This window comes from Bacillus rossius, assembly GCF_032445375.1.
Source record: "Bacillus rossius redtenbacheri isolate Brsri chromosome 4 unlocalized genomic scaffold, Brsri_v3 Brsri_v3_scf4_1, whole genome shotgun sequence".
NCBI lineage: Eukaryota > Metazoa > Arthropoda > Insecta > Phasmatodea > Bacillidae > Bacillus > Bacillus rossius.
Genome location: NW_026962010.1, coordinates 25,126,166 through 25,144,049, shown reverse-complemented (window position 1 = coordinate 25,144,049; position 17,884 = coordinate 25,126,166). Strand labels below are relative to the sequence as shown.

General features: G+C 39.5%; 1 protein-coding gene across 1 annotated transcript; it reads right to left on the bottom strand.

Moving 5' to 3' along the window:
• Positions 1-171: 171 nt before the first annotated feature.
• Positions 172-10,213, bottom strand: LOC134541528 (uncharacterized). Its single transcript, XM_063385038.1, has 3 exons — positions 9,068-10,213; positions 7,324-7,546; positions 172-333 (listed from the first exon to the last, which is right to left on the bottom strand). The coding sequence occupies exons 1-2, from the start codon at positions 10,107-10,109 to the stop codon at positions 7,362-7,364; spliced, it is 1,227 nt and encodes a 408-aa protein (XP_063241108.1). The 5' UTR covers positions 10,110-10,213; the 3' UTR covers positions 172-333; positions 7,324-7,361.
• Between the last annotated feature and the right edge of the window lie 7,671 nt (positions 10,214-17,884).

Below are 17,884 nucleotides of genomic sequence, written 5' to 3'. Positions count from 1 at the left end.
AGGGTGAACATCAGTGGCGACTCCAATACATATTTGGGAAAGAAGCCATACTGGGAGCTTGGGTACAGAATCTCCCAAAGAAAACATTTTTAAGCAAATCTGTAACTTCAATTTTGATGATTGTTTTGCTATTTTATCATATTAAGATTAAACTAAATTACACTCACGTTATGTTCTGAACTAGGTGACTTTTATTGATTTACGTATTTAAATTTGTATCATACATAACAACCGTTAGAAACTTTTTAGGTGGGCATGACATACAAAAACCACGGTACACAGGCAGTGTAGACCCAAAAGGCATGTAAAATGCTGATCCTAGGTAGGCACCACCTGCAAGGAGAAAACTAACAGGTAGGCACCACCAGCAGATAGCCAACTGACACTAGCAGTCACTGCATACATGCAGAGACTAACAGCAAATACAAAAAAAGGCACAAAGTACAACACATTTGAAGACAAGAACAAACAATTACAGTTACAAATATCAACAAATAATATACCATCAGAAATTGAATATGAACAATAATCGGAAATATGAACAAGAATTATAACAAAATAACAAAAGAAAATTACAAGACAACTAGCTTAATATTTAATACCACATGGAGGTAAGTTGTAAACATTTATACAAAAATATGTATATATTTCAATTTAGACAAAGATTTATTGGAGAATTGAAATTATTGTACACTAGCACATAACCTTTAATGTCTATTTAGCTGTCAAAAAGATTAGCATATTTATCTACATCATTGAAATTGTTAACCAATATGTATATTATATCATTAATATTGCTAAGAGAACAGAGCAATGCCTGTGATCGACTTATATTTAGTCATTCTGAGCCCAGTGTTATTAAGTAAATAATTACAGCATATTTTGGAACTATAGCAGCTGCGGAAAAAAAATAGTTATCTGCGTTTGATTAACGGTGGTAGGAAAGGTTTTAAAAGATGCTTTTATTTATAATTTTAAGAATTATAGTTTGTATATTTTGAACTTAGTCACTGTTGGAAGAGTTGATGTTATTCCAAATTACGGAACATATTCTAGTTTGGTTCTAATTAACGAAAAGTAAAGTGTAAGTAATGATGCAAGGTACGTAATGTATTTGATCAAAGCTAGGGTTCTGTGAGAGCTAGATACCATATGTTTATGGAAATATAATTTAGAGTCAAGTGTAATGCCTAGATCTTTAATACATAAAGATTTTTTCTATAATTATATTCTCTAGCTTAAAATCCTTCCCTCAAGGAAGAAATTTCCTTGTATAGGATATGATATAACTAATGTTTTATCTTTATTAAGAGTAACCAAATTAGTGTTAACACCATTTAGAGATTTCAGAAATGTCATGCTGAAGTAGCTGACAATCATTTTCAGAAGTTATCTTTCTAAAGATTTTTAAATCATCAGCAAATTTAGTAATTTAGAACCTGAGTAATGTCATGAATAGAGATGTTAAATAATAAAGGTGATAGTTGATAGAGTACCTCCTTGAGGGACACCAGAGGGAACTTGGTGTAAAGAGAAGTTCAAGGTTATTAATTGAAACAAAAAATCTGTAAGATAATTAGAAAGCCAACCTAAATATTTATAACACACATCAAATCTTGTAAGCTTCTGAATAAATACTGAGTGGTTCACAGTATCAAATGCCTTGGCAAGGTCACAGTAGCAAGCATCAAATTGACCCCTATTAGTTACTTCAGCATCTAGGGTTTATAAAAGTAAGTAAATTTGTGGTAGTTGACATCCCAAATCCAAAACCATGTCGATGTTTAGATAATCTATTTTTAAGGTGGAAATACAGATGTCTAAACACTATTTTTTTTTCAAACATTTTTTGCAAAACCATTAAGGTGAGATATGGGCCTATAATTGCTAACTTGTAGTTTACTGCCTTTCATATGAATCGGGATAACGTTAGCTATTTTTCCTTTATAAAGGGAGACTTCTGTACTCAAGCTACTATTAAATACATGCTGTAACAGAGGCATGATATGCAGAGAACATTCTTTTAGTATAAAATTGGGTATACCCTCAGGTCCTGTAGATTTGGTAGGTTTCTGGGATTTAATGTCCCATAGTACTAGCCTCTCAGAAATGAAAGACATTGGAGTTGAATTTAGGGTGGTATTCACAGTAGCACTGGGAGGCATGACATTCAGTGATACATATATACTAAAAAATTGTTAGCATAACAATTTGAAATTAAAAATGGGATCTTCTGAGACAACCTATCAACATTTAAAGATGAATTTTGTTGATAACCATTCATCATTATTTTGACATTTGGCCAAAACTTTTTTGGAGTTTTCTTGATGCTATTGTTTATCTTACGTGACCAAATTATTTTGTCTCTTTTGATTTATTTATTTTTACTTTTTAGCAGTAATAAGAAAAATGTGTGTAATACAACATACCATTATTTCTTTTAAATAATTTATGAGTTTTTTTTTTAATTTCAAAGCTTGAATAGGCCCTTGCAGAACCAGGGGGGAATGTGGAAGCACGGGCAGTCGAAACTGGGATAAAAGTATTTGAATTGTCACATAAACACTTGGTTAATTCATCAGCCCAGAGGTTTATACATGTAGAATGTACACATACAGAAATCAGACCCGTCATTATCTTTTATGGCATTATGTAAACCTAAATAATTACCATTCATTTTTATAATTTGTATAAGTGGAAGGGTCATTTGTGGTTGAATAAATTTCCATGGTAATTTTAATATCAAGAGTCAGATGTGGCAGATCTTAACTAATGCATCTTCTGCTTTTAAGACCACACATTCAGATAGATTAGTGTAACACAAGTCGAGTACAGAATTGAAAGGTTGTATATTATTACTAGAGTCCCGTAAAAATGGTTTTATTTTTCCTTAAATTTCGTTTTGAAAAAATCAAATTTCGGTTTTATTTCGCTGTTTTGGTTTTTCATGTTTACTTTAACTTTTGAGAATGGTTTTATGACCAACAAGTTTTGCTTGGCTAAATAATAGTGGCACGGCGTATACTCGTATACTGCACTCTAAAGTCAACACTATTGGCAAATAAAAATTGTAGGCTTGAAACAGCTCGGCACGGCCCGGTGCCGCCTAGCGTGCTGCCTCGGCACGGCCCGGTGTCGCCTAGCGCGCTGCCTCGGCACGGCCCGGTGTCGCCTAGCGCGCTGCCTCGGCACGGCATGTCTCAACTAGAGGTGTAAAAGTAACGAAAAAATGTGTACCCGTATGTATTCGTTACTATAACAATTAGTACTCGTTACTTTCGTATCGTTACTCGTTACTTCTGATACCGCATGACATGGTACATAGCATCGAATCGAGTCGTATTTCGTACGCGTACAGTATGACGTCGCGTAAATAAAAATAAATCGAATATAAACAATTAAAAATATTTGATAATTAACAGCTTTTGTTAACCAAGAAACAATTAACTCTCATTAGAGCGGCTTTATTATAATATATCTTTTAAGATAAGAACATAAACCGTGAAAATACGCGATTATAAAAAACAAAGACATACATATTTATAATTTGTAAAAAATACTTTCTTACGTTGTTTCTGTTCGAATCTAAAACTTTGTCTACACACACAATACCTTTAATAAACAGTAAAAAAACTTGGACGACGAATTTCCAAATCATACTTTTATTAATAAACAAACATCGTTATTTGTAACGAATACGCGCGCGCATGCGTGAAACATACGAAAAATGCGAGTAACGAAATCCAGCCGTGTGTAACGTTTCGTTACTCGATACTAGATGGCGCACCCGTTACTCAGTCAGTACTAGAGGTGTAAAAGTAACGAAAAAATGTGTACCCGTATGTATTCGTTACTATAACAATTAGTACTCGTTACTTTCGTATCGTTACTCGTTACTTCTGATACCGCATGACATGGCACATGCTTTGTTATGTAACAGCATCGAAACGAGTCGTATTTCGTACGCGTACAGTATGGCGTCGCGTAAATAAAAATAAATCGAATATAAACAATTAAAAATATTTGATAATTAACCGCTTTTGTTAACCAAGAAACAATTAACTCTCATTAGAGCGGCTTTATGATAATATATCTTTTAAGATAAGAACATAAAACGTGAAAATACGCGATTATAAAAAACAAAAACATACATATTTATAATTTGTAAAAAAATACTTTCTTACGTTGTTTCTGTTCGAATCTAAAACTTTGTCTACACACACAATACCTTTAATAAACAGTAAAAAACTTGGACGACGAATTTCCAAATTATACTTTTATTAATAAACAAACATCGTTCTTTGTAACGAATACACGCGCGCATGCGTGAAACATACGAAAGATGCGAGTAACGAAATGCATTCGTGTGTAACGTTTCGTTACTCGTTACTAGATGCCGCACCCGTTACTCAGTAACGAATACATACGGTTTGCTACAGCTCTAGTCAGTACCGAATACATGCGGTTTGCTACACCTACAGCTCTAACGAGTAGGTTGCCAAGCCAGTCAAACGTAGTTGAAAGCATGAGGTTGTTAACTGTTCAACATGAAAGGAAGAATTAAAATTTTATATTTCTCTACAAGATTAATGTGTAAATACAGCGGGTTGAAAATCATGGCAGCTATATTGTGTTGAAAACATCGCCGGTATTTTTTATTAACTTTGTGTTGATGCTCAGGTACATTTTTCTCTTTTTAATTAGTTTATGATTGCAATTACTGCTTTCGTTTCAAATTGTAATGATTACGTGACGGGAATACTGTAAATCATTATTTACTTTCATTACTACAAAGCGGCCATGTTGAAACTTAGAAAAATGGCGATGTGCCGTCAACGTCGTGTTTACTTGTTTTTCGCGATGTCTTGCATAGGTGGTCTAATTCATTATTATCAGTTTTATTTCTCGATGCTGTGCGATTTCGGTGTTTTGTCGTGAATTAAGGTAAATTGCGGTGTTATTTCGCGATATCGCGATTCGCGAAATTTCCGTGTCTCTAATTATTATTATTACACTGATTTAGGTTCATGCTGATGGCAAAATTAAGTAGAGATTGAGCCTTGGACTTGATATAGCAATGGAATATGTTCATAGTATGGTTATTGAGCCAATCCACACCCAAGCACATTAAAGTCACCACTATTAAAATATCATCTTGATAATTATAAAATTTGTCTTCAAGTGCCTTAAAATACATAGCATATATATTTTGGGTGTTTGAGGTGATATGTAGATGTTACCAAGTGTAAGATATTTGATGATGTATCCATGATTCACTATGAAAGTCTACAAGCATAACACTCTTCCACGACTCATAGAGACAAGACATGGAAACTCTTTTTTATTATATATTGGCTAAAAAAAAATGGAACAGGGGACTTATGAAAATGAGAATTAATTTTTTTAATTATTATGAACTTGAATCAAAATTGGAATGATAACAGTCTCACATAACTGAATTAAAGAAGCAATAAATTGTAGAAGTTGTAGCATTGCAGGACAGTGCCTTCCCCAATTTTTCTTTAAGTTTTTATGAATAATATGTTTTAACAGTAATACAGTATAGTATAAGTTGTTTAAATAATTTTCAGGCATAACCTAACTATGGTACATGTGGTAAATTATTGAAACTTACAATGAATCTTTTCAAATAACTTTCATGATATTTTACAGTTTATAATTGTTTTCCATGTTAATATTTGTGTTTGCTTATGTTTTATTAATGTACTCTCTCAATTAATACCCGTTTCTAATATTTGTGTATTGTTTAAGCCTATTTGCTTGATTATGAAACAGCCAAGTAACTGTAAATTTACTGAATTCTACTTAAATAATTACATTTTTATGTGTTTTAAAATGGTTTTTTAAGATTTAAATATTTTAATTATATGTGCAAATGCACTGTAACGTATTTTTCTTGTGTAATTTTGTCCGTGGGATGATGAAATCATGTGAGCCAGTTGCGTGCCAGTTAGAGTGAGAAAGAAAGGCGTGCGTCGACACAGTGACGCCGAGGCGATAAAACGATATTGATGCATCCTGTGTAAGAGAGAGACAGAGCAACTAGCGTGAGAAAATATTCTGGGAGTCCCCGATTTTGATGTGAAATTGAAAAGAGACAGATCAAGGGAAGCCCCGAGTTATATGTGTACAGGGTTTTTTCATGTGTTGTAATCTGTGCTGCGATTGGCCGAAAGTTACGTCACGGTGCAATCCTTGGTCTCTCCTGAGACCAGTGTATCGTTTTGGTTCTTTAGTCATCTACTGAACAGCGACTGAGGAGGTGGTTAGTTGAGTAGGTGGCTCACAACTTAATTATGAAGATGTAACGAGTAAATTTCGTGGCTGTGGTCCGGGCGTCACCGATTTATAATCTACCTTATTTTCGTTTTTTGGACACAATTAGAATTTTTTGACTACAGTCGTCGGTAATCGCCAAAACAGGACTGACCAAAGTTTGTCACTGTTTCCGAGGACATTGTCCTTCGGCATTGTACCGAAAGTTGAGTGCAACTGCGGGACTTAACTTTGAACTGTTTTAATATTCAATTTTCGGCCAGTCAGCGTGTGACTCAAATTAATGAAGCTTGTTTGTGAGTAAGGAAAATACTGTTTCAACTTGTAAATGTTGTCGCAAGATGGCGGCAAATATCTCGTGGATTCGTAAGGTATAAATAAATTATCAGTGAAAAACATTTTGTGTACGAGAGACATCATTTAAATTCAACATCACCCATAACTAATATTCTGAGGGAAACATAACCTCACTTTTTCAGAATCCATGCAAGTGTACCTTGTGAGTTACCCTTCGAAGACCAAAACGTAAAATATCTGAGCTAGTCCGGTGGTCTTTGGAGTGTAACAAAGTGAAATATGCTGCAAATAAATTCTTACATCTGAAGGTCTCTAGGCAAAATCAACCACAGTCCAAAAATTAAATTTTTCAGGAAAAGTAAATATGTTCCCCTTTTGCTCCTTGGTATTTAAATGCTGGAACACAAGTACCACTTCCTTACTCCCTTTTGCTGTTTTAATCCATCTTGGTTCAGGACACTGGTTGGTTTTGACTAATAGAAATTTGTAGTGTGTACAAAAATGAAAAGAATATTCTTTATTGATTGACTGATTAATGATATAAGGGAAGTGGTTGAAAACCAAGTAAACAGTTTAGGAATCTAGGTTAGGAAATTTGTAAGTAGTGCATTGGGAGAAAACATGATTATCAATTGAACCAACCACAAGAAAAAAACAAATGCTTCCAGCACATCGTGCAGGTATCAAATGACTTCACAAAGGTAACACAGGAGGAATACTGAAACAAACCTCTTGGCTATGACATCGCTCCAGAAGGCTCCCGCCGACTAGAACTTGAGCGTGAACTCCGGAGGTCTCTGCCGCGTCTCGTCAGGCTGCTTCCTCGCAGGGGCGTGGGGTGTGTCAACGACCAAGAGGATGAACTTGTGCTGCTGGCCTGGCGTGAGGGGCACGCCCAGGTGCATGCAGCACCGCACGATGTCTCTGCACGCCCGCACGTCACGCTGGTCATCTGGGAAACACACGCAGTCCAGAGCACTCCACTACAGTGCGTTATTAACTTGAGCTAGTCTCTCAGTACTCCCTAGTGATGTTTAACATCTAATCTCGGTAACGAGCAAATTCATGTGTTCTCCTGTTGTAATAAACTTATAAAACAAAACTCTGACACCATATTTAATGTACAATTCTTAGAAATAATGCAGAGTGTGATAAATATATGAAAAGTATTCATTTTAGGGAAAAACTGTACAAACATTTTCTAATTGGTGTAACACTAATTTGGTTCTCTTAATAAAGATAAAACATTAGTTATATCCTATACAAGGAAATTTCTTCCTTGAAGGAATGATTTTAAGCTAGAGAATATAATTATGGAAAAAATCTTTATGATTTTTATTTTTTCGAGAACTTAAGTCAATGTAGGTGGTGTCGTAATAATGAAATTCATTTAAATAATGACTGTATTGCGATAGTAAAGAACTTTTAAGGCTTATATATTTTATGTTTGTTGTTTTATTAGAATACGTAATTGTATTATGAAATGTTTGTTTTGTTACATAGCATTTAAAGTACCTACTATTTTGAGTCATGATGTAACGGCCAAGTCTAATGGGAAGCAAAAATTTGGACACAATTGTTAACATCGTTCATTTTCTATGAGGAATACGTGCTGTGCACTTAAGTAGCTGATACATTTAATTTTGCAGTCTTTCCAAGGAACTCTTTGACAGCCAGCATAAATTCTGTGTTTGATATGGCTGGTGTTTCAGGTATCCTGTTGGTTTTATCCTCTATTACATATGCTTGCTGTTTTAATTCAGTAGGTATTTCGAAAGATCCTGATGGCATGATCCTGTTGGTTTGATCCTGTATTACATGCTTGCTGTTTTAGTTCAGTACGTTGGAAGATCCTGCACATAGAAAAACTTGTGAAATAAGAAAGAATGATGATTGTAGGTTAAAAAAAAATACTTTTTAATTGACTTACAATCATAATTCTAATATGACAATTTTTTTTATACAGGATCTTTCAATATAATGAATCAAAACAGCAAGCATCATGTACCAACCACAGGATAAAGCCTTCAGAATCATGCCATTGCGATCAAACCTTCAGGATCCATGGATAAACTTTTATATGTGAAACAAAATAATTAGCCTATTTTTTTCTTCTCCGTAGTTGGCTATAGTTTTGTTAAACAAAGAGATGCATTATCGTGGGTAAACAAGAATGGTGGTAGCAGTGTGATAACACAAGTATTATAATGCAAGTTTTGAACTGTTATTTTTCACGAACCAGTAGGAATTAAAAAACCATCCCTTCAGGGTAAATTTAAGGATGTGTGAGTGTACAAAAACAATGTTTTCAGATTTTTTCTTTCCTATCTAAAAAGCTGCGATGTCCAAATATTACTCTCAAATGGTTTGGTTTGCTACTAGCCAGTACCATCAGAGCTTAATGCAATCTGTGGAAGCTCAATAAATACAACCTTGTAGCTATTTTCCTCACATAGTGGAATTGTAAACTTACATTTATAATCGAACAAGGCTTTCAAAACCTGACTGTAGGCTGTTCTCATTTCATGCAGCAAGAGCACCTCCAATAAACGATGAACAACTTCAACGTGATTTCTTTTCAACGATATAAATGCCATTTCCAAAGCACCTTCTTCCACTTTGCTTTGAAGTTCTGGGTGCTTGTTCAACAGCGTGGCTGCCAACCGCTGGTCTGCAAACCAGTTACTGAGGAAGCAGCACTGCCACAGGACCATCAGGACATGGTAGTCCTGGTGCTCACTGGCCAGCGTCAAGGCGAATCTCGTTACCAGCACGAGAGCTGCTTCGCCTTGTTTTGACAGCACATCTTTCACTAAAAACTTAGCCATTGACCTTATTTTCTTGCGCAAGTTACAATTATGTTCATACACAGTGATGAAGATGGAAAGAGCTTCTTGGATATTGCCACAAGTCCAGGTTGCTTCTGCTGCATAGTGATTATACCCACCTTGAATAGTATACTCATAAACATTTGTTTCCTTACACAGCATTTGTACTGCTTTTACACCCTCAATAAGACCTAGTCTAGAAAACGAACTAACCGCTTCAAGTAGACACTCAGAGGGAAGGGCCCGTTTTCTGTCACACAACACTTGCAACAGTTCAATAACACTTCTATGACGACCATCCTTAAGTGCTGTTAATATAAAGCGTTTACAAGTTTCCTGATCGGAATTCACCAAAGAGTCCACGTTTAACATTTCATCACTCATGCATAAATGATCTTGTGTGCCACAATTTAAATTGGTATTTCTGCACAGTGGCATTTGTATATTTCGCTGCAACTTATAGTATTGCCACTTTTTTACCTTATCTTGTACGAGTTTTTCAGCAAAAACGTCAATTGAATCAGAAACAGCTGACGAAAATGTTTTGTTTTTGCTCTGTGCCAGACTGCATTCTGTCAAAAAGATAACGTTAACAAATTTGAAGTTCGTAACACACAATGTGTGTGCATGCGCATTAAGAAGTCGGTAACATATATCTTTACACACATTCACCGTGCACACGCTCATACTTTAAGCTTGTATACATTCAATAAAGCTTAGTATTTTGTGTAGCTTGTATATTTTGAAATACAATCACACACATGTCAAGAAGGGTTGTTTCCGAACTCACTGAAAAATACTTTTTTTTTTTTTTATTGTGGCCTACAGCTTTTCGCCAACAGCCAAAGGGTCATTATTTTCAGTGTGAATCTCAATTTCAACTAGTTTTCAAATATCAGAATATGTATGGTACACCCATGCCTTACCCGGGACTCGAACCCAGGACCCCTCGCACCGTAAGCCGGTGTGCATCCGACTACGCTACGGAGGTCGGCTCACTGAAAAATACGTCTGTTAAAGGGCCGTCTACAATAGCAATGTCCTAACCTGAGTCCTACGCAAGGAGCATAGACACTGATCAAAGATTGGCCCACAGAACAGTAATATGGATGGATTGGCCCACGTGACCCTCTGGGGAAGCCTACATTTCACGTAGTTTCAGTACCCTGCACGAATTTCCCACGTTCGTGCAACTTCAGATTTTTTTCTAAAGACGCAATGTAAACATGGCTGGTCAAATTGGCTAATCAAAACATGCAGTGATATTTCATTGTATTATAATTCTCTTTAAATATACATAAGTTATAAGTACTTACTGTATTAGACTAACCTTATTTTTTACGTAGTTTTTTTTCCTAACCTAACTAATTACTAAGTGTATTTGGGAGGGTTCTGGGTAGGGAAGACTCTAAGAGCGTCTCAGGCCGAAGCCTATACGCTCTAAGCATGCAGGTTATGAACCATGCAGGAGAGGAAGCATGCATCATGTGGTAGGAGGGGATTGGCAAGCCATGGCAAAGTTTTAGCCATGACTAACTCCCCTCACTGACTATTCTAAGTTAAAACTAGATAAGTTGGGCCCAGGTAAAACCTGCATAGACACAGGGAAAACCCTGGGCACTGACATGCGGGATGCAAATTTCATGCATTTGACGCCGACCGCCAATGCTCCTCTATGTCGCATAGACCGCTATGCCTCATCAACGTCACGCAAAGGCGTATGCACCGAACGCGCTCGTGCGCGCAGCAAAGTGTAGTTCGTGCGACGAGGCGAACGTCAGGCAACGAGTGCTACGCCAGCGGAAGGATCCGGCCGGGTGTGGCATATCCCTCCGCCGCACTACAACAAATTAATTTATGTATATATTTCCACAGGTTTTTATTAAACATTATTTTTCATCAATTAATATTTCAGTCCTTTCAAAATCATGTTTCACTGTGCGCTTTGTCCCGAACCTGTCCGGTTCAGTTTCCCGCGAAATTCACACGTTTCCGCGAGAGGGCTGGCGGGGGAGAGGGGTCGCGCGCGGCGACACCGGCAGTGTCCTTCAGGAGCTCCGACAGGCCGGCATCCTGCGCGCAATGCGGAACCATCAACCTTTGCTTTCACCGACATGCAATTTCAATAGTATAATATTTTCATAATCGTTTACGTACAGTTCCGCGGCCGGCCTCAATCTACCATGAGGTATTTCACTTAATTAAATCAGTGCTCCAAGATGAGTGTTCTACATAATACGTGAGTACTGTGGGGAGTCTACGAGACTTTACGTCGGCGCTTCACGCCCCAACTTAGCTTGCCGGCTACTTAGTTTTGGCCCGCACGGGGCAGCCAGAAGGCGACACGTGCCACCGAACGTACTAACGAATCAGTACCTGGGACACATCTAGGTATCACGTAGAGTCGCCGGAGACACGGGCCTACGTGCCACTAGCCCAGTATATTAAGTGTTAGGTATTAGTGAAGTGTTTTGTTCGTCAAGATATCGTTGGTCATGTTAGAGTGTATTTTGTAACGCCGCATCACGTGTACAAGTCCGCCCCTCACGCGCATTAAAATCGTGAGCCTCCACTGAGGAAGTGAGCTGCGCGTGTGACTAGTCGCGTCGGTAAAACCGTTACGGCCAGAACGGGCAGCACCATGTAAAGGGCTGTGCCGTAATAAATTCATCAACTATTCTCTAGAAACTTTGTGTTCTTCTTCAGGCGTCCCGAGTGGCCATAACAGCTCGAGGGGCCCTACTGCATTAACCCCTACCTCTAGCCGCAAGGCCGAACCCTCCCTGAGATCTCGAACCCAAGCAAAAATCACGTAAAAATCATAGGAGGTAGCGGGGATGGCGTCACATTAATTACAAGCAGGTTGGTTACAGGAAACAGAAGGATGGTTCTGGAAGAATAGTTGGACAGAGTAGAAAGGCTACTATGCAAATGGGTGGGAGCTTGGACATTTTGTCCACATTTGGATTTGGTGGCACTGGTTGTTTTGGGGGCGACTTTAGTCGTTTCCCGCCAGGCTGCCAGCCAGCCGAATAGTTTAAGAAAATAATTATATGATAATTATACGGCCGCAGCGCCCAGGTTGCCCCAGTCGCCGCGGTCGTGTATGCCTACTCATTATGCTGCCAGCCTGGGCATGTCAACCATCGGCTAGTCCAATGTTGCTTGTTTGCACTGCAGGACGTGGTCAGGCACATGGTCAGACAACTATTAATCAATAGTGAGTCTGCTCACTGAATAATTATATAGCTTAAACTAAGGGTCAATAAATGTCAGGATACATGTGTGTAATGTTGATGTATTCATTAGAGCCCCGCTGGGCCAAAAACGCGACTGGTATCATTAGAGCCCCGCTGGGCCATAAACGCGACTAGATTCAGCGTGCGGCTCGGCGAGTGTACTGGGAGGTTGTGGTAGGCCTTAATTCCGACACAATATGCTGCCAGCCTGGGCATTTTCGCCGCAAGACGTGGTCAGGCACATGGTCAGAATCCTATTGATCAATACTTAATATTCTAACTTAATAATAATAATCTTAATATTAAATTGGACGAGCTACCAGACATACAGTATCACTCTGCGTTCTACAGCTTAGGCAGAATTTTCTCGCCAGTCCGCAACCGCAGTGTTGGGGTCTGGCCTCGGCCGCGCGCTAGTGCGCTGTGATTGGCCGGAGCCTCCAGCCAATCCCAGGCCACTACGGCGGCCGGTGCGCCAGGAGTGATTTCGGGCGTTTATACTTCTGATCTACATCCGGATCATAGTTCCCTAAAGAAGTAATCTGTGGATTCAGACTATTTACGCATTTATCATAAAAAGTCTGAGTTGTGAGGATGTAAAAGTCTTGCAAAGTGTCCGATCTGGTTTCACGATGCAATGCTTCGACAGGGCAGTGCACTGGGGCGTCTGTGGCGATTCGAATGCATCTATTCTGAATTCGCTGTAGTTTTATTAAGTGTGTCTTTGCTGCAGTGGCCCATACTGGAGCTGCATGATTATTGGTCGTATGAGGGCTTTGTAGAGCAGTAGGCCGGTTTTAACTCTGCTGCCACATCGTCTACTAATAACTGGATACAAGGAGCACAGTCTAGTCTGAGCCTGTGCTCGCTTAATGTCTATGTGATGGCACCATGTTAATTTCCTATCCATGTGTACACCTAAGTATTTAACCACATCTTTATGCGGTATGTGTTCGTCAAACAAACTCAGTTGCGGCCTACGGTCTATTGGCGGGAGATGTTTACGAGTGAACACAATAGCTTCTGACTTCGTTGTGTTCACTTTAATGCGCCACGTTGTGCACCACTGTTATATTGCAGTGAGCGCAACTTGCAGCCTAGTCGTGGCCAGCTGTAGGTTATGTGATCTGCTATATAGAACAGTATCGTCCGCATAGCAGCCTAATTTAAGAGTCTATGTGCTGGGCCTGGCATGTCACGCACGTATACATTGAATAGAACAGGGCCTATGATGCTGCCCTGTGGCACTCCTGCTCTGATCTGTTTTAGGTCTGATGTGGCTCCTTCAGTTGATACTCTGAAGGTTCTGCCTGCTAGGTAGGATGTGATTAACTTGACATATCAGTCAGGGAAATCAGCTTGGTATAATTTATAGAGAAGCCCTGCATGAAACACTCTGTCAAAGGCTTTCTCTATGTCTAGGAACGTCGCGACAACATAGTCTTGTACGTTAAATGCACTAGTAATCTCTTCAGTGAGACGCACTAGCTGGTGAACAGTCGAATGAGCACCGCGAAAGCTGAATTGCTCATTTCGCAGTAAGTTGTTTTCGTGTATGTGACAATTTAGTCTATGCAATATTATGCTTTCGGCTATTTTTGACACAGTACTAAGCAGACTTATTGGTCTGTAATTCTGGGGCAGTTTTTTATCTTTGCCTGGCTTGTGGAAAGCTATTACGTTAGCTTTCTTCCACTGGAAGGGGAAAATACTAAGTCTGAGCATTGCATTAATGCATTCAGCTAAATATTCCAGGGCATCATCTGGGAGCTGTTTGAGAACGATAGCTTGTATGCCGTCATTCCCAGGTGCTTTTCGCGGCTTCATTTTCCTAATAGCTCGCTTGCAGTGGCGAGGCGTGAGGTTAACATGAGGGGAAGCAATAACTCCGTTCACATCAAAACATGTTTGAAAGGGGGGGGGGGGTGGGGTCCGGGGGTCCTCCCCCGGGAAAATATGGATTTCAAGGTACAAAATGGTGCTGTTTAAGTAGTGTTCTTAACTGAACATTGACTATTCCACAGGTAGAAAAATTGACTTTTTTTTTAAATAAATTATTTTTGAAAAATAATGTTTGACTTACATTATTCTGATAGTAAAATACCTACTCTACATTACTTATATACTAAGTGGGAGTGTAGTATCATCGATATCTGGTACAAAAATATAAACAGACAACACATGGCAAAGTAAGTACTTAAAATAAAGAGAATAACCTCATGAAAAGTACTAGAATAGTAAAAATTAAATCTTGGTATTTTTCGTACCAACACAAAAGAAATTATCTTCATACGTGATCAGAAACTCTGTTAACTGGTATGTGTACCAGGAAACTGGCACGTCAATCATTCCTGAAACGCCACGATTTTTTTTCCTAGTCTAAATTATTCTAAGTGTGTAAGGGGAGAATCCAGGTTAGGGGAGGACCTAAGTGTGTCTCAGGCCGAAGCCTATACACTCTACCATGCGGATTTTTAACCATGCGGGACAGGGGCGCGTGCATTGTGTGCTATTGGGGTTTACTGGCCAGCCATGGCTGCGATTGGCGCCATGACTGACGCCCCATTGGTCGTCTAGCTTAAAAGTTAGTTAATGTGACCCAGGTAAAACCTGCATAGACACAGGGAAAACCCTGGGCCGGGTCATACGGGGAACAATTAACATGCATTAATCAAGCAGTTAACTACTGGACAAGAGGGAAGAAGGGTCCAGGTAAGAAGAGTTGGAGGGGCTGAAAAATCAACCATGCTGGAGTTGGGTGCTTGGGCCTTGCGGCCCGCATTTAAATGTTGGGTACTCCTGGGTTATTATTAACCAGGGGCGGGCGACTTCACTCGTCAGCCCCGCCCAGCTGCCCAGGCAGCCACAGTTAAACCAGATGTGGGCAGACGAGCCAGTAAACCGGCTCGAACTGTGGGCGCATGGGGCGAAAGGCAGCCTGACATTGCGCCATCTTCATCTTCCTTCTTCCAGTCAACAGCCAACAACCTTTCAAGCCAGGGTGGGGGTAAGTCGTTCAGGTGAATTAAGTATCTTGCGAGTCGGACCCTCTTGTCCTCCAAAATCCCGGGATGGTTGAAGGTCGCGCCGCCCAGGCTACCACTGGCTCCAACAGGGCCCCAACTTAAAGGCGCCGCCATCTCTTCCTTCAGAGTTACGATGCTGTTCAGTTCCGTTGCGCGCGCAGCAGTTCACAGCTCCGCAATTTCCAGCCCGCAGTTCGTCTACACTTCGCATCTAGGGCACATCGAGCTCCCCTGTGGTGCCTTCGCCGACGAAGCTGCTTCCTGCCACGCGCCGAACTTCATTCAGACTACCTTTCACCCCGATAGCCGTAATAACGACTCCACAGGCCGGCCATTGGTCCGCGGACTGCTATTGGCTATTCAGTCACCCCAGCGTGATTGCAACTCTCGAGCTAGGATCCCGTATCCGCCACCTGCGGGACGCGGTCGGTAGCAGTTGGCACTGCTAGGCCGCCTCCCGTACGCCCACAAATCCCCCACGCACTGCCAGCCAAAGCCCGCGAGAGAGATGCGCGCGCCCCGAGAGACGACCGCCGACTGAAACGCGACCTCGCCACCTGCCCTGCCGAACTGTAGCGGACATAGCCGAAGCAGTCGGCGGAAGAATTCCACCGTCTGCTTCGGCCATGTTCGCTTCAGTTCGGCAAGAAAGCGCTACTTTCGTAGCTTCTACCACGTGTTTTTACAGCCAATCCCCTCCCTGAACCATTGTACCATGCCACCCCCCTTCCGAAAGGAAACTACTGCGGCAGCCTTCCTGTAGAAAGCGGTCCTACCAACGCTTCTAAACCTAGCAACGCTTCTAAAACAGCATGTCGTCGGTCTAATTAGCAAACCTCGTAACTCCCTGAAGACAAATTTTACAAGAGAAGCAAAAAACTGAATAATTTTTTGTTTGTACTTAATATGTGTTTAAATCATCACATAAAAGTTAAAACACCCCCTGACGTGTGTCAATAAACTCTGTGTAAGTTTTTAATTATTAAAACTTTTTTAATGGTGTTACGAGGTTTTACAATCATAAATTCAAACTAAATATGGAGATACGAGGTTTGATAAGAAATAAATCTTCTTATTGGCGTAAACTTAATATTAATATTAGAACAATTTTGAGATGAATAGTTATAGCATAAAATTTATTCGTGTATTATAAAATTTATCTCTAATAATCCAAGGGTTATTTCCGATATTGAACAGTAAGGACAGTATACAATACACAACAGCAATATTGTATAGTACATAAAATCAACATTGACTATGAATTCGTTTGAAATAACATCAAGATAAAACTAGCTGTTAATAATGATAAATCAGGCAAAATTACTCCAACAAATTAGAAAAAAAATTTACCCCTCAGAAAATTTACACTTAATTTTTGAAAAGGAAGGCTATCATAAAATAAGTGATAGTCTGACTCCATAGTTGTTTTCAGGGACTGCAAATGGTCGTATTTAGTTTTATTTATCTTCAGCCTCTCAGTGTACAGTGCTGGCAAACCATCAAATGGCTTAGCAATAATGTTCTTTTTGCGAATAGGCAAGTTCTTCCACTCTTCTGTGAAACCCAACTTGTAGAAAATAACCCCATCTTGAGTGTACTTCAAGGCTCTGATGTCGGTAACAGATAGATCCCCAGTTATTCTGCCTGGTCTGATAGAGCTATACACTTGAGCATGATCAAATTTAAAAAAAAAAAACTGAGTCAAATAATGAACTTCATATGGACGTGGATTTCTGTGTGCTTCCCTGCAAGTTGCAATGTAGTCAGCTGGAACATTAATCTTCTTGTTTTTCAGCTTATTTTCTATCTTCGAGTGCATGGAGTCTGCCTCCATTTGTGTGTGTCCGACCTCCAGAAACTTTTGCTCTATCGTTACACACTTTGTCACTGATATCTGTAAGAGTGCATTGGTGAGAGTCACATTTCTGTTCTGATAGCAGCAACCATCACTATACAGTATCAATTTGTCGGCATCGTTCCTCAAAGGTAGTTGCGACAAGATGAAGTTGCAAATTATTGTAGCAAACTCATTTGAACCAAGGCCCCCCTCAAGTCTCGTTCCACAGATAACAGAAGCCATCTTTGGTTTTCAAATCGAAAACAGTAAAATTGTGTACTGCTAACTTGGTTTTATAGTACAAACTAGACACATTTGATTTTGGGCACAAAAGTACTGATTGCAAGTCCATTGTATACA

Excerpts from the sequence above, each read along its gene's own strand:
- LOC134541528 (XM_063385038.1), bottom strand. The coding sequence starts at position 10,109 with ATGAGCGTGTGCACGGTGAATGTGTGTAAAGATATATGTTACCGACTT. Across the intron at positions 7,547-9,067 it reads AGCCTTGTTCGATTATAAAT|ATGACCAGCGTGACGTGCGG; the intron begins GTAAGTTTACAA and ends TGTGTTTCCCAG.